The sequence below is a fragment of the Canis lupus genome, chromosome 25, assembly GCF_003254725.2.
Source record: "Canis lupus dingo isolate Sandy chromosome 25, ASM325472v2, whole genome shotgun sequence".
Taxonomy (NCBI): Eukaryota; Metazoa; Chordata; class Mammalia; order Carnivora; family Canidae; genus Canis; species Canis lupus.
In genome coordinates this window covers 51,053,186-51,067,607 of record NC_064267.1, presented here as the reverse complement: position 1 = coordinate 51,067,607, position 14,422 = coordinate 51,053,186, and the positions used below count along the sequence as shown (strand labels likewise).

The 14,422-nt window shown below is 49.7% G+C and overlaps 1 protein-coding gene across 4 annotated transcripts in view; it reads right to left on the bottom strand.

Moving 5' to 3' along the window:
• SNED1 (sushi, nidogen and EGF like domains 1) overlaps positions 1-14,422 on the bottom strand; it is an 84,655-nt gene that overhangs the window by 27,626 nt on the left and 42,607 nt on the right. For all 4 annotated transcript variants that reach the window (XR_003142739.3, XM_035716671.2, XM_035716673.2 and 1 more), the window contains exons 13-20: positions 13,877-13,993; positions 13,614-13,730; positions 13,362-13,475; positions 12,916-13,089; positions 3,060-3,173; positions 2,622-2,735; positions 1,566-1,679; positions 768-1,064 (exon numbers count right to left, since the gene is read on the bottom strand). Coding sequence is in view for 3 of the 4 variants with exons in the window: in XM_035716671.2 (XP_035572564.2) it covers positions 768-1,064; positions 1,566-1,679; positions 2,622-2,735; positions 3,060-3,173; positions 12,916-13,089; positions 13,362-13,475; positions 13,614-13,730; positions 13,877-13,993 (1,161 nt within the window). In the remaining variant the exon portion in view is untranslated. The remainder of the gene's footprint in view (positions 1-767; positions 1,065-1,565; positions 1,680-2,621; positions 2,736-3,059; positions 3,174-12,915; positions 13,090-13,361; positions 13,476-13,613; positions 13,731-13,876; positions 13,994-14,422) is intronic.

Sequence of the window (14,422 nt, the reverse complement as noted above, 5' to 3'; positions counted from 1 at the left end):
CCAGGGGCATTCTCAGGGCCTCTTGGCCGTCCTTCCCCACCACACACCTGTCCTGAGCTTCTTACCTCCCCTCTCACTGGGCGCTCAGGGTCCCTGGGTCAGCGTCTGGCTCTGGCCAGCAGGCGACACTAGGCGCCATCCTTCCTCCCCCACTGAGCTCCTCTCCGTGCCTCCCTCCTTACGCAGCCTGAGTCCCCGCTGGTGGGTCAGCTGACTGGCTGCACGGTGCCCCGTGGCTGGCCCTGCCTGCCTGCTCTGACCTGTGCCCGCAGCCGGTGTGGCGGGAGCGGGACCCCGTGTGCTGGCCACACTCTGACCCCCGACTGGCTGCCCTCCCGGGCCCTCAGTGCTGCCCCGGGGACCACTGCCCCGTCCGTGTGCCTTCCTCCAGCCTCCAGCACCCCTGTCACAGTCTCCCAGGGTCCCTGGCCTCTGCCCACCACTGGCTTCTCCCTCTGGAGGACCGGGCCCTCCCCCGTAGGTCCCAGAGCAGACAAGCCCGTGAAGGCCCCAGGGGCTCCCTAGGACCATGCGTCCACCTCCTGTGCAGCAGCACCGCCAGGACCCCGTCCCCCCACCCCTCAGAGTCGTTGCCTTCCCCTCAGCGTGTTGAGGTGACCCCTGGGCCCCTTGCCTGTCCCTTCAGCAGCGCCCGACGTGGGCCGGCCCTTGCAGGTGCCTCCCAGGGAGCTCGCTCCACCCCCCACCTCACTCCTGAGCCGCGGTGCCTCTCCAGGAGGCAGCAGCACACCCAGGTGGGCACTCACGTGTGCGGGTGAGCAGCAGCACCGGCCTGCTGATGTCGTTCTTGTTGTTGGCATTGCGTTTGACCGAGAACACGGAGATGTTGTAGGCTCTGCCGGCCGCCAGGGCCCGCAGCTGGTGCGAGGAGCGGCTCCGGTCCACAAAGTCTGTGCGGCGGTAGGCACCGTCCGAGGAAGTATAGGTGACCGCGTAGCCGTCCAGCATCTGCCTGGCGGCCTGGCCTTCAGGTGGACGCCAGGAGATGGAGACCCCACTCTCTTCCACTCGCTCCACCTTGAGGGCCGTTGGTGGGAAGAGCTCTTCAGGGTTTCAGTCGAGAACAAGGGAAGGGGGTGGTCAGCTGTCAGCCGTGGAAGCCTGGCCCACGTCAGACGTCTCACCTGGTGGTTCTCGGGCCTGCAGCCCCGGGGCAGAGGGGAGCAACTGCTGGTGGGGAGCCTGCTCCTGTTGCCCACAAAGCACCTCTTCACTTGGTCTCTGGCCAGAGCCTCCTGGGGGGTCTCAGGTGTGTGGGGACAGGTGACCGCCTTTACCGTCCTGGGGGGTCTCAGGTGTGTGGGGACAGGTGACCGCCTTTACCGTCCTGGGGGTGGGGTGTCTCAGGTGTGTGCACACAGGTAACTATGCTTCCTGGGGGGCTATATGCCCCTCCCTGCTTCTTAGGGAGAGCCTGGGTAGGCGGCTACCTGGGCGCCCTGCCCTCGGGGGTGGTCAGCACTTCGGCCTGTCCCCTGGGGTTCTGTGCACCCTCGGGGATAAGGGGAGGCCCTGCCCCGACGTTGGCACCTTTGCCACCTCACCTTTGGCGCAGTCCTTGCCCGTGTAGCCCACTTTGCAGGTGCAGCTGTGGGACCCGTTGCTGGCCAAGCAGTAGCCGCGGCCCCCACAGGGGCTGGAGAAGCAGGGGTCACTCACTGGGGAAGAAGAGGGTATTAGTGAACACTGGGCCCAGCGGGACCCTTGCTCTCAGGAGCAACACGCCCTTCCTGTGTGGGTGTGTCTGGGGTGGATGTGGGTGGCACCATCACAGGCAGCGATCTGGGGGTGATGGAGGGGCCGCCCTCTGAGGGGCGATGTGGGGCTTGCCAGAGGCCCACCCCGAGGCTGGGCAGGTGTGCCTTTCTGTGTGAGCCAGGCATCCCACCGCTCCAAGGTAGCCTGGCCGGCGGTGACTCACGGGTGGGGGCAGGATGAGCACAGTGCTGGCCCCTCCTGGGGGGCAGCAGGCAGCCAGGCGGCCAAGGGCACCAGCCTTCCGCAGGCTCCCCTGCATGGGGGCTCTGGCACCGAGGGGACCTGAACTCCCCTGTGGAGCTGCGGGAAGCCCTGGCGAACAGTCACCGCCGCAGCCACTGACCTTGGTCCTCGGGGTGTGCCCGCACCCACCCCGAGCTGCGCAGTGAGACTCCGTGGCTGCACACCGTCCCCACCGTCCCCACCGTGCTCTGCCCTGGCTCCCAGGCCCTGCAGTCCCTGGGCCGAGGCCTCACCCCCAGCGCAGCCTTCACGGCCCCGCAGCGGAGTGCCGCACGCCCAGCCCATGTTGGGGCTAGAACAGGACGTGCCCCCAGGACACCCGTCCTAGGAGGAGGGCTGAGACCAGCAGATGGAAGAGTGGCAGGTCCTGCGAAGGAGGAAGGGGGTGGGGGAGTTCCCAGGTGTAAGGAGAGGGGGCGCCGGGATGGGAGGGGGCTGCAGTGAGCTTGGCTTGGCTTGGCCGGGCGCCCGCCTGCCGCTCCTGGGTGAGGTGAGGCCACTGGAGGGGCGAGTGCGGGCGTGGGCAGCTGGCATCAGGGGACCCAGCAGAAGCCAGGGGCCCCCGGAGCTGGAGCCAGGCTTGCCACCTGCCTCCCTACCTGTCTCGCAGTGGTAGCCGAAGAAGCCCTCCGGGCAGACGCACAGGTAGGCCCCGCCACCGTTCTCGCACCGGCCTCCGTGCTGGCAGGGGCTGGAGTGGCACGCATCCACCTCTGGAGAACACCCAGAGAGTCGGCCAGAGCCGCAAGGGGGTGTCTGGGGGAGGGAGGAGAGGACAGCGGGAAGAAGGGAAGGGGATCGAGGAGAGATGCAGGGGGCGGGGCGGGGGTGCCGGGGAAATGCCCCTCCGCCTCTGAGCTCCCCCCACCCCGCTCCCTCCCTCTGGGCGGCTTGTCCAGCTGGGCCAGGGGTGCAGCCTCTTCCCTCTGCGTCTCAGTGGCCCAGGGTCTATGCTTGTTGAAAACAGGTATGTCCAGGGCATCAGGAGCGTGGGTGAGGGCCCAGCCACTCGGGGACCCACCCAAGCGCAGCCCTACCTGTCTCGCAGTGGACTCCAGTGAAGCCCGCAGGGCACTGGCACACAAAGGCCCCCGGGAGGTCCCTGCAGGAGCCTCCGTTTCTGCAGGGCTGCGCTTGGCACTCGTCTGTCTCTGCAGAGACAGGGGCACTTGTTCGCCTCTGCAGAGACAGGACAGGAGGCTGCACGGCCCTGCGTGGGCCCTGCGTGGGCTCTGCGAGGACCTCTGAGGCCTCCATAGCCCCCGGGATTTCACTTGTGCCCTGAGGCTTCAGCCTGACCCCTACCCTCCCCACCCTCCCCATCGTCTGCCCGACAAAGGCCCCACCTCCAGATCACCCCAGCATTTCACTGCCCAGGTTTCTGGCGGCCTGGCCCTCCCCGGGGCATCATCGCTGTCTCCAGGTGTAGAGCCCTACCCAGGTGAGTGGGGTCACTGGCTTGTCCACCAGCGTGCCCCGCAGGCCTCCCCTCCCTCTGGTGGCTTGGAGCATAGGGCCAGGAGTCCGGGCTGTGACTGCCTCCACCCCAACTTGTCTGCCCCTAGGCAGAGGCTGCAGAAGGCAGGAGGAGGTCAGTGTCTCTGGGGAGGTGGAGCCTGAGATGTCCCTAATCAGGGCAGGCTCAGCACCGCCTGGGGTGGGGTGGGGGCGACTGGAGCTGCGCCCTGCAGTCTTGCCCAGCGCACAGGGGGCTCAGGCACGGCTGGGATAGGCAGTCATCACCTTCCAGTGGGGAGCCCAGATGCGCAGTCACCAGGAGAGACCCCAGGAACACAGCGGAGGCAGGGGCGGGGGCCCAGTGAGCGGCTTCAAGCCAAATAAGATGGACACAAGCTAGGTTTGTTCTGGGGAGCCGGACACAATCCTGCAGCACCCCTCGGAGCTTGGAGTGGCCGAGATAGGGCGGGGCACCCTGGAGAGGAAGCGGTGGGAGGGCCCAGCACCGGGGCTGCTCATCATGACCCTGAGGGCCCCAGAGGCCGAGCAGGACCAACTCCAGGGGTGTCGCAGCCACTGCTCCTACACAGCAACCACCAAGGAAACCAGTGCCTTTCCCCTGGGGTCCGAGCCCTTCATTCTAGAGTATTTGCCACGGGCTCATTTTCCGCTTTAAACTGGGAGTTGTGCTCTGGAATTCAGTACGTTCAATTTAGAAAAGTTTAATTTTAAAGCTTAAAGGTAACTGAGTAAATGAATGGTGGTGAGTAATGACCCCCAGGAGCCAGAATGCTCACTGGCTCATCTGGTCACGGGCACTTTCCCAGCCCCTGTGATGGGGATTTCCGGGGTTATGATCTCTTTGCCTCCTTGGTATTTTGATTGTTATGAATTACCTAAACAATGTATGGTTTTGTTTTTGCTATTTATGAATTTTAGTAATAGGATATTATGATCTATGTCCCCGTCTCTCAAAGTCGTGTTGATGGGGTTTCTCCATGGTGCGTGGGTCTCTGCGGGTCACTGCTGTGAACATGACAGTAGTAGAATCCACAGTGTGACTGGACCATCTTCTATCCGTTCTTGGCTTTGGTGGGCATTTGGGTTGGTCTTAGACTTTCTTGTTACTATTTTCAAAAAGACTTCTATTTCCTTTCATAGCTCCTGGTATAAATGGGCACATTTTCTTAGATTTGAACCTAGAAGGGGAATCTCTGGGACACAGTGCATGGTCAACTGGACACAGTGCAGATTACCAAACCCTTTTCAAAGCATCTGTATCAAGTTACACTCCGGCTAGCAATTTGTAAGAAACCCCGTTGATCCCCATTACCACCAGTAGATGGCTTTTTAGACTTCTGCAGTTTTGTCGGCTGAATGTACCTCACTGTTCTTTTGATTTGCATTTCACTGATTACTAATATTTCTCTTTATTTTTGTTGGCTTTATTATCTCCTCTTCTGTGAAAGGCCTACTCATGTGTTTTGCCAATTTTCCTATTGGAGTGATGATTCTTTTCTTATTGATTCATGGAGTTCTTTATACTCAAAACCAGTCACATATATATGAATATATACATATATATGTATATATGACTGGTTATATGAATATATGTATATATATTTTCCTAGTTTGTACCTTATATCCCACTTTCTTCCTTAGGGCTGATGATTTTAAGTTTCTAATTCTTATATAGTCAAATTTGTACATTTCTTTCTTTGATAGTTAGTGATTTTTTTTTTTTTTGTGGCTTAAAAAATCTTTCCTTATCTCAAGGCCAAAAAGATACCTATATTTTCCATATAAAATGTTATAGTTTTATTTTTTATTTTTTTTGTTTTTTAATTTTATAGTTTTAGAAAAACATTTAAGTTCTTAATCTGGAACGAATTCTTATGTGTAGTCAAAAGTACAGAACAAGGTAATATTTTTCTGGATGCATAACCATTTTATTCCAGCTGTCGTAAAGACGGTCTCATATGTTCTTTTAGAAGTTTATAGTTTTAGCTTTTACATTTATATGTATGATTTGTTTCACACATATAAACATCTATATTTTTGATTCTATTATACATAATATTGTTCATTTTATTTTATTTTCCAGGTGTTTACTGCTAGACTATGAAAATATTAAGGTTCTATATATTGTCCCTGTCCTGGGACTCACTTAAATTTGCTTAAGTTTTTTTTGTAGAATCTCTTAGGTTTTCCGATGTGCATGACCATGTAATCTTCCTTCCAGTAGATGTGACTTTTGTTTCCTTTTATTGTCTGTGGCCCTGTCTGGGACGTCCAGGACAATGCAGGAAGGAACCAGTGAAATGGACACATTGCCTTATTACCAATTATAGCAGTACGTTACATGAAGTATTTTGTTGGCTGCTGTTTCATGGATACTCTTCATCAGGTTAAAGACCTTCCCTTCTATCTACTCTTAGTTTATTATGAGTTTTAAATAGTAGTTGAATATTTTCAAATGATTTTTTTGCATCTGTTGAAATGATCGTATGGTTTTCTCCTTTATATCCTTATAATTACTGATTTTCAAGTGTTAAACCAACCTGTATTCTTGAGATAAATCCCAGTTGGTCATGATACGTTATCCATTTTATGTAATAATGGGTTTGACTTAGTAATACTTTGTTAGGATTCTTATGTCTATGTTCGTGAGGAATATTAGTCTATAATTTCATTTTTCCTTTCTTTCTTTTTTTAAGTAGGCTCTGCACCCAGTGTGGAGCCCAATGTGGGTTGGACTCCTGACCCTGAGATCAAGACGTGAGCTGAGATCAAGAGTTGGTGCTTAGGGATCCCTGGGTGGCGCAGCGGTTTGGCGCCTGCCTTTGGCCTAGGGCGCGATCCTGGAGACCCGGGATCGATTCCCACATCGGGCTCCCGGTGCATGGAGCCTGCTTCTCTCTGCCTGTGTCTCTGCCTCTCTTTCTCTCTCTGTGACTATCATAAATAAATTAAAAAAAAAAAAAAAAAAAAAAAGAGTTGGTGCTTAACCAACTGAACCACCCTAATTTCATTAGAAAAAAAATAACATCTCTGTCTTGTTTTGGTATCAAAGCAATACTAGTCTCAAAATGAATCGATAAGCGCTCTTCCTCCTTTATTTTCGGAAGAAGCTTGTATAAGGTTAGTTTCTTTTCTTCAGTGTTTGATAGAATTCATCAGTGAAGTAATCCTGTCTTGCCATTTTCTTTCAGAAGGTTTTTATTTAGAAATTAAAATTCTTTAATAGATATGGGGCTATTCATATTTTCTGTTTTTTCTTCTGTATATTTCTGGTAATTTGTGTCTTGCAAGGTATTTATCCCTTTTCTTTAAGTTGCTAGATACATTGGCCTCAAGTTGTTCATGGTGTCTCTTCCTTGTCCTTTAAATGGTGGCAGGATCCTTAGTGATGTCTTCTCTTTCATTCTGATATGGCTAATTTCTCTTTTTTAAAATTTCTTGTTAGTCTAACTAGAAGTTTATCAATTTTTTTGAACTTTTCAAGGAACCAGCTTTAGCTTTTGGTTTCATTGATTTTCACTGAATATGTCTTTTATAATTACATGTTCTAATTGTTGATATATTAAAATGCAATTTTGTTATAATAACCTGTATCCACTAAACATTACATTTCCTATCATTTTCAGTAATTTGCTTCTAGATTAAAGACAACCATATCAGCTACAAATACTGACCTTCTTATTTCTACTTTCATAGTTTCATGATTTTAATTTCTTTTTCTTACTTTACTGCATTGGCTAGTACTTCCAATGTAATATTGATGAGTTTTAGTGACAGTGGGCATCCTTGTCCCCATTGCTTGTAAGAGAGAGAGAGGTGGGTAGGGTTTAGAGGAAGAGTGAGAGAGAGGGAATCTTAAGTGGGCTTCATGCCCCAGTGTGGAGCCCAACATGGGGCTTGATCTCACAACCCTGAGGTCGTGACCTGATCTAAAATCAAGAATTGGGCTCTTAACCAGCTGAGCCACTCAGGCTCTCCTGCTTGTCCCCAGTTTTAAGAGGAATGTCTTTCTGTTTAGGATAATATTTATTTGAAGTTTGAGTAGAGGGGCACAGTAAAACTGCCTCAGAGGCTGATTTCCTTCCCACTGTTGGTAGCTCAGCATGACTGAGTCAGATCCACAGAAGCACAGGCATTGAATTCCAGATCCTGTTTCTGTATTACAAGGATCAGGAGACTCATTGTTCCACAGCTCTCTTGATGTAGCCTGTACTTTCTCTATAAATGTGTGAAGTGTTATTGCTTGGCTACACAAAGTGTGACTAGTCTGGCGCTGCCTGGCCTAAAGCACACCTCTCTGTGGGATGATGCATCCTTCAGGGATTATGTGGGCTCTGCTGGTTCTCCTTTTTAAATTTTTCCTCCAATAAATCCTATATATTTTATACCACATGGTACTAGATATGTGTATGTGCATGTGTATGTATGTGTGATGTTATTTTTATCCGGTAAGGAAGTACGTTTTCATTCCTTATTTGGTGAGAATTTATTTCACAAAGGGTATAAATTTTGTCAAATGCTTATTCATTTATTGAGATACTTATATGCGTTTTCTCCTTCAATTGGTTAATATAGCAGGTTTTCCTAATATCAAACTATTCTTGCAACAATTTAGCTTGATATTGGTATATATAGTCTTTACAGACCATTGAATTTCTGCATCTATACTCATGTTTAACACATCCGTAATTTTACTTTCTCCAACTGTCCATATCTGGTGTTGGTATCAAGGTTATACCAGCCTCACAGAATAGTTTGGCACATATTCTTTATTTTCTATTCTTTGGAAGAGCCTGTATAATGCTACAATGATCTGTTTCTTGGCAATGGTAGAATTTACCTGTAACATTGGTCCTGGAGTTTCTTTGTGGGGAAAAGTGCTTTAACTACTGCTTCAATTCCTTTAGACATTTATAGGATTATGTAGACTTTCTAAATTTCCTTGAGTCATTTTTAGTAAGTTATATTTTTCTGCGAGTATTATGTCCATTTCTCCTAAGGTTTCGAATTTACTTGTATAGACTAGTTGATAGTATTCTCATTATCTTTTTAATCTCTGCTATATCTGCTATATCTATGTCACCTTTTTAATTTATAAGGCTTTTTATTTGTGCCCTTTATTTTTCTTGATCAGTTGATATATGTTTGTCGCTTTCCATAGGCTTTTCAAAGAACTAATTTTGGTGTTCTCTGTACTTTTAATGTATGTTTTGTTAATTATGGCTCTTATTTGTGTTGCCTTTTTCTTTCTACTTTCTTTGTATTGGTAGTTTTTCTTTTCCTAGCATCTGAACTCAGACATTTAATTCATTAATTTTTGAATTTTTCCAACTATGCACTTAAAGTTCCCATGAAGCACTGCTTTTGCTATATCACACAAGTTTTTATATGGAAAATAATCATTAACATTCATTTAAAAATTTGTCACTGTTCATATTTCTTCTTTGATCCATAAGCTATTTCAAAGTATCTTTAAAAATAACTAAACATGAAGATTTAAAATTTATCTTCCTGTTAATAACTTTGGTTTTTTCTGTGTGTTCAGAGAATAAATTAGTTTAAATTGTTAGTTGCATTTTTCAAATCTTTTTGTGATTTTTTTTTTTTCTTCTTAACCTGAATTGAGAGGTGGCTCATGTCGGGCTCCCTGCATGGAGCCTGCTTCTCCCTCTGCCTGTGTCTGTGCCTCTCTCTCTCTCTCTCTCTCTCTCTCTATCTCTTATGAGTGAATAAATAAAATCTTTTTTTTTTAATAAAATCTTTTCTTAAAAAAAGAGAGAGGTGGCTCAGAATTTCCTAGTATAATGGCAAATCTGTTAGTTTCTTCCTGTAGTCTGTTAATTTTTGTTTTATATATATTTACATTTTTGTATTAGATGCTTGAATGTTTATAATGATCTTCTTGGTGAATTGAATCAATTATCATTGAAAGAGACCCTCTCATCCTTAATGATGTGTTCCATCGTACAGTCTGTTTTGGCTGATAATAGTGCAACTAAACCAGCTTTATTTTGATCTGTATTCACCTGATATTTTTTCCATAGTTTTACTTTGTCTTATGTTCTTATCATTTAGGAATATTTCTTTTAAGAGAGGATAGCTTGTTTTTTTTTAAAGACTTATTTATTTATTTTAAGGAGAGGGAGGGAGCGGGGCAGAGGGATTTGGAGAGATAGAATCTCAAGCAGACTCCCCCATGAGTGTGGAGCCTGATGTGGGGCTTACTCTCACAACCCTGAGATCACAACCAGAGCCAAAACCAAGAGTTGGATGCTTAACCAACTGAGCCACCCAGGTGTCCCTAGCTTGTTTTGTTTTGTAATAAATCTGGCAATCTGTCTTTTACTTGGAGAATTTAGCTCATTTATATTTGTCTGCATTTTTCTATCATAATCTTAACTGCCACATTTTTTTTCTGTGGTTTTTTTCTCTCCTTTTAGAGAGTTACAAACTTTCCTACAATATTTAATAATTCTCCCTTCTCTTATTGCTTATGGAATATTCTAGGTTTTTAAAAAAGATTTTATTTATTCATGAGAGACACAGAGAAAGAGGCAGAGACACAGGCAGAGGGAGAAGCAGGCTCCATGCAGGGAGCCCAATGCGGGACTCGATCCTGGAAATCCAGGATCATGCCCTGAGCCGAAGGCAGACGCTCAACCACTGAGCTACCCGGGAACCCCAGGAATGTTCTAGTTTTATGTTACTATTCAAATATTATCTCCAAAAAAAGACCATTTTTTGATAAATCTCTGAAGCTGTGTTTGCAAAAGTGTATTTTTTATTAGGTCTCACATTTGAATAATTGGACTGGTTAAAAATTTTTAGGTCTTAAGTTTATTTACTTCAATATTGATCTGGCTTGGTATTTACTGAGCTTCTTGGATTTGTGGGTTGATTTATTTCTTCATTTTTAGAAAATAATCATTATCTCTTCAAATGTTTCTTTTGCCTATTGTGCCCTCTCTTTCTGGGACTCCAATTATGTGCTTGTTTGTTTGATATTTTCCACAGATTTCTTTTGCTCCATTGTTTTAAAAAATTCATTCATAAATAATTTGTCATCCATTTCTTCTTTCTGATCTTTGAGTAATTTTGTTGAGTTGTCCTTGAGTTCTGTGACATTTTCTTCTGTTGTATCCCATTTTATTGACAAGCCTATCCAATTTACTCTTCATTTTAGATGTCGTTTTTCTATTTTGTTATTTTAAAAAATCTTCTTTCCTCTGCTCAAATTTTCTATTCTCTCATTCATTTTGCTTCTCTTTAACATATATATAATGGCTATTTTAAAGTCCTTATCAGCTAATCCAAACAGGCAGGTCATCTGTAGGTCTGTTTCTATTGACTGTTTCTTCTTGAGATTATATGTTATAATTTCTTGCTCCTTGGGACACACTGTATACAAGAACAGAGACCAAAGTAGAACATACCTACCCCTCGGATGGGCATGCTCTACTCTGTGTCAAGCAACTAACCTGAGCAGCTGTTCTCTGATATCATCTGGAGGTGAGCTGGGCTGGGCCTGGTGTGCAGTGCTCATTAATGCTAATTCGTGATTGGTTTTAGATGCTTGATGGTTGGAACAGACCTCTCCCCTGGGCGGACTGGGGAATCTCAGCCTTGTGAGGATATGAAATCTCTTTGCTTTCCAGTCCAGCCCCTGGCTTCCCCTGCACTTAGTAAAAATCCTGTGGGGGAGAATTGGTGGGTGCTGAGCTCTTGCTCCACACTCCAGCCCATCACGCTTGCTCACATAATCATCAAAAGCTTAGCTGGATTTCTGGAGGTACTCAAAGTGCTCTGTCCACAGTGGATTTGCTCTTGGGTTGACAGCAGCCATCGGTTTTTCTCACCTAGGAAGGGCACACTCAGCAATCTGATAGGTTAAATGATATGATTTTCCTTGATGTTACGGTGAAAGTGATGGTGTTCTGTGACTGTCTGCATTCTCACTGAATGGGTCTCCTCAGTATTTAACATCTGTCATTTCACTACCTTACATCTGATGTCCCTGTTGAGAAGTCTGGTGCCAATGGGATTCTTTTTCCTTTGAAGATTCTTGTTCCTTTTTTCCCTAGACAGTTTAAGAATTTCTTTGTTTGTCTCCGATAGCCTTAAATTTTGCTATAATGTGCTAATGTTCCTCTTTTCTCGTTTGATGTTCTGGGACCCTTTCAGCCTATGGTGCTTTATCTGTCCTGGGAACTGAGCTCCACAGTGCCTCAGACATTTCATTCTGTTTTTATTTTTCTCTCATCTCGGACTCCTGTTACCCCAGTGTTGGCATTCCTACTTCTGTCCTGCACTGTGCCTACGTTTCATTCACACACACCTCTCTGCTTCTTTGTGGGAAGATTCTTCAAACTGGTCTTTAGCTCATTAACTTAGCCTTCACCTATATCCATTTATAAATTGTGTCTGTTATTTTAACTGTTCTAGTTTTTCAGTCCTCTTTTCCTCTCTCTTCTGTTAAAAATGATTTACTGACCCTGTTTTTTTATGACCAGTGCCATGTTTCCTTCCATCTATCTGTCATGCTTATTTATATGCTCACCCTCCTTCTATACTTCCGTTCCCAATAGTATATATTGTTTGGATGTTATTATTACTATCCTTGGAGAGGGGTGGGCTTGGGTAGGTTGGAGGGCACGAAAGACACCGGGGCTGGGCAGCCCCCACCTGTCTTCCAGAATCAGAATTCCTCACCTGTGTAGGGCCGCACAGCTTGGGCTTTGCTGGGTATGGGACAGAGCAGCATTATGTGCCCCACCCATTTCTGGGTGCTTTCAGGGTCCCTGAGCTACTTGGTTTAAAAATCCTTGTTTTGTGAAAAATGTGTTAACATCACACAGATTTTCCGGTGAACAGACTTATGGATGCTTAGGCTTCTTGCAGTATGTCTGCAGTTGTGTCAGTGGCCCTGCGTCTACAGGGGCATCAGTCAGAGGGGGCCCTGCCTCAGGCCACGCACCTGGCACACATGGGAGCCTGAGGCGATGCTCCCTGAAGCAGCATCCTCAAAGGGCTACGGGGCTTCTGGGGGCCTTGTGCAAATCGAGAGTCTGCTTCCCTGGGTGTGGGTAGGACTGGGGGCCAGGGACAGGCCCTGCATCCTGCTCTGCCTCTTGAGGACCGTGCCCTTGGGCTGCCTCCTGGCCTCTGATGCTTCATCTGCAGGGTGGGCATGTGGGCTGGATGCCCCACTCTGAGGACAGTCCAGAACGGAGCTGGCACTAGCCCTCACCACCTTCATCACAGAGTCATGGCCTCACTTTGCGGGGGACCGGGGGAGGGCCAGGGTCAGAACTGCAGCCCCGGTGCTCCTCTGAGTGGCCCTAGTGAGGACGGTGTGCACCCCACCGGCTCTGCCCTCCTGCCCACCCGCCCTGTCCCAGAGGGCCTGCAGATCACCGTGGCACTGTGGAGGTTCACTCCAGACGCCCTGTGGCTGGCAGATGCGGACGGGGTTGGGAGAGCTCAGGCTGTAGCCTTGGTCACACTTGTACAGGGCCACCGAGCCCAGCCGAGTGCCGTTGAAGCGCAGCGTGGCATGTTTCACCTCCGCTGGGGGGCCACAGTCCACCTCTGCAAGGACACAGAAGCCCTGTCCAGCGCTGAGAGGCGCCTGCCTGGGGCCCCTCCCTCGGGGCTGCCCTCTGCCCCACCAGGCTGCAGGGCCTGCGACCCCTGCTCCCTGCACAGCCCTCCCAGAGTGAAAGTGCCCTGACTTCCAGGCCTGGCTGCGCATCGGTTTTCTCCTCCTTTCCCCTCCCTCCGTTCAGCTCCCTGTCTGGCCCCGCTCTGCCCTCCTGGGATTAGGAAGAAGTGCCCTCCACCCCAGCGCCCAGCCCTCTCACCTGCCTGGCACCGGCGTCCTGTGTACCCTGCTCGGCAGCGGCAGGAGAAATCCGTGCCCAGGTCCTCACAGGTGCCCCCATTCATGCAGGGGCTCCGGAAGCAGGGGGAGGGGGCTGTAGGACACAAGGGATCACCGTGGCTGTGTCCTCCCTGAAGACCTGCAGGCTTCGTGGGAACTCTGCCTTCCACTCTTCCGAAGCAGGGCCACCCCTGCCCACCTGGTCCAGCCCACCGGCCCCAGCCCACCTTACCTATCTCGCAGTGCCGCCCAGAGAAGCCTGGGGGACAGTCACACTTGTATTTGCCAATGTAGTGGAAGCAGGTGCCGCCGTTGTGACAGGGGCCCGAGGCACAGGAGTCTGGCTTCCCTGGAAACAAAAGGCCCCCGTGGAAGTCAGGTGTCACGCACGCACCCACCACCCAGGGCTCCTCCCCTGATCCTCCTACGTCCCGCAGCTGGTGCGCCCTCTGGGGGTGCTGGAGACAAGCAGACGCCGGCGGCGGGGGGCCGCACCGATCTCGCAGTGCCTCCCGGTGAAGCGGTAGGGGCAGCTGCAGTGGTACTCGCTGCCCGCCTCCCTGCACGTGCCCCCGTTCCGGCAGGGTCCCGAGCTGCACAGGCGTGGCCGGGCTGTGGGAACAAGGACAGGGGGAGACAGGAGCGGGTGAACAGGGCCTGCCTCCCGGCCCTGGGTCACCCGTGACGCCCTACTCCCGTCTTCTCAGCCCGCGGGGCCCTCTGGCCACTCATCCCTGTCTGCCCCAGGCCCTGGGGACCCGGGAGCCCTTCCGGGTGCAGCAGACAGCGCAGCCCTCCTTCCTGCATGGCAGGGAGCCCCTTCGAGGTTTCTGTGCCCCTGTGGCATCGGTGCATCTTCCCAGGGCCCTGGGGGTCACGTGCCCGCGCTTGAGGAGTCTACACATTTAAAGGCCAGTGTGGGGCGGCTGGTGTACCCCTCCACGCTGAGGACTGGCGCCTTCACAGGCCCACGGGGGGCTTCGGCCCCTCAGCCTCCTGGACATCTCTGAGCAGGAGGGCGCCTCCCCACGCCCCCACCCT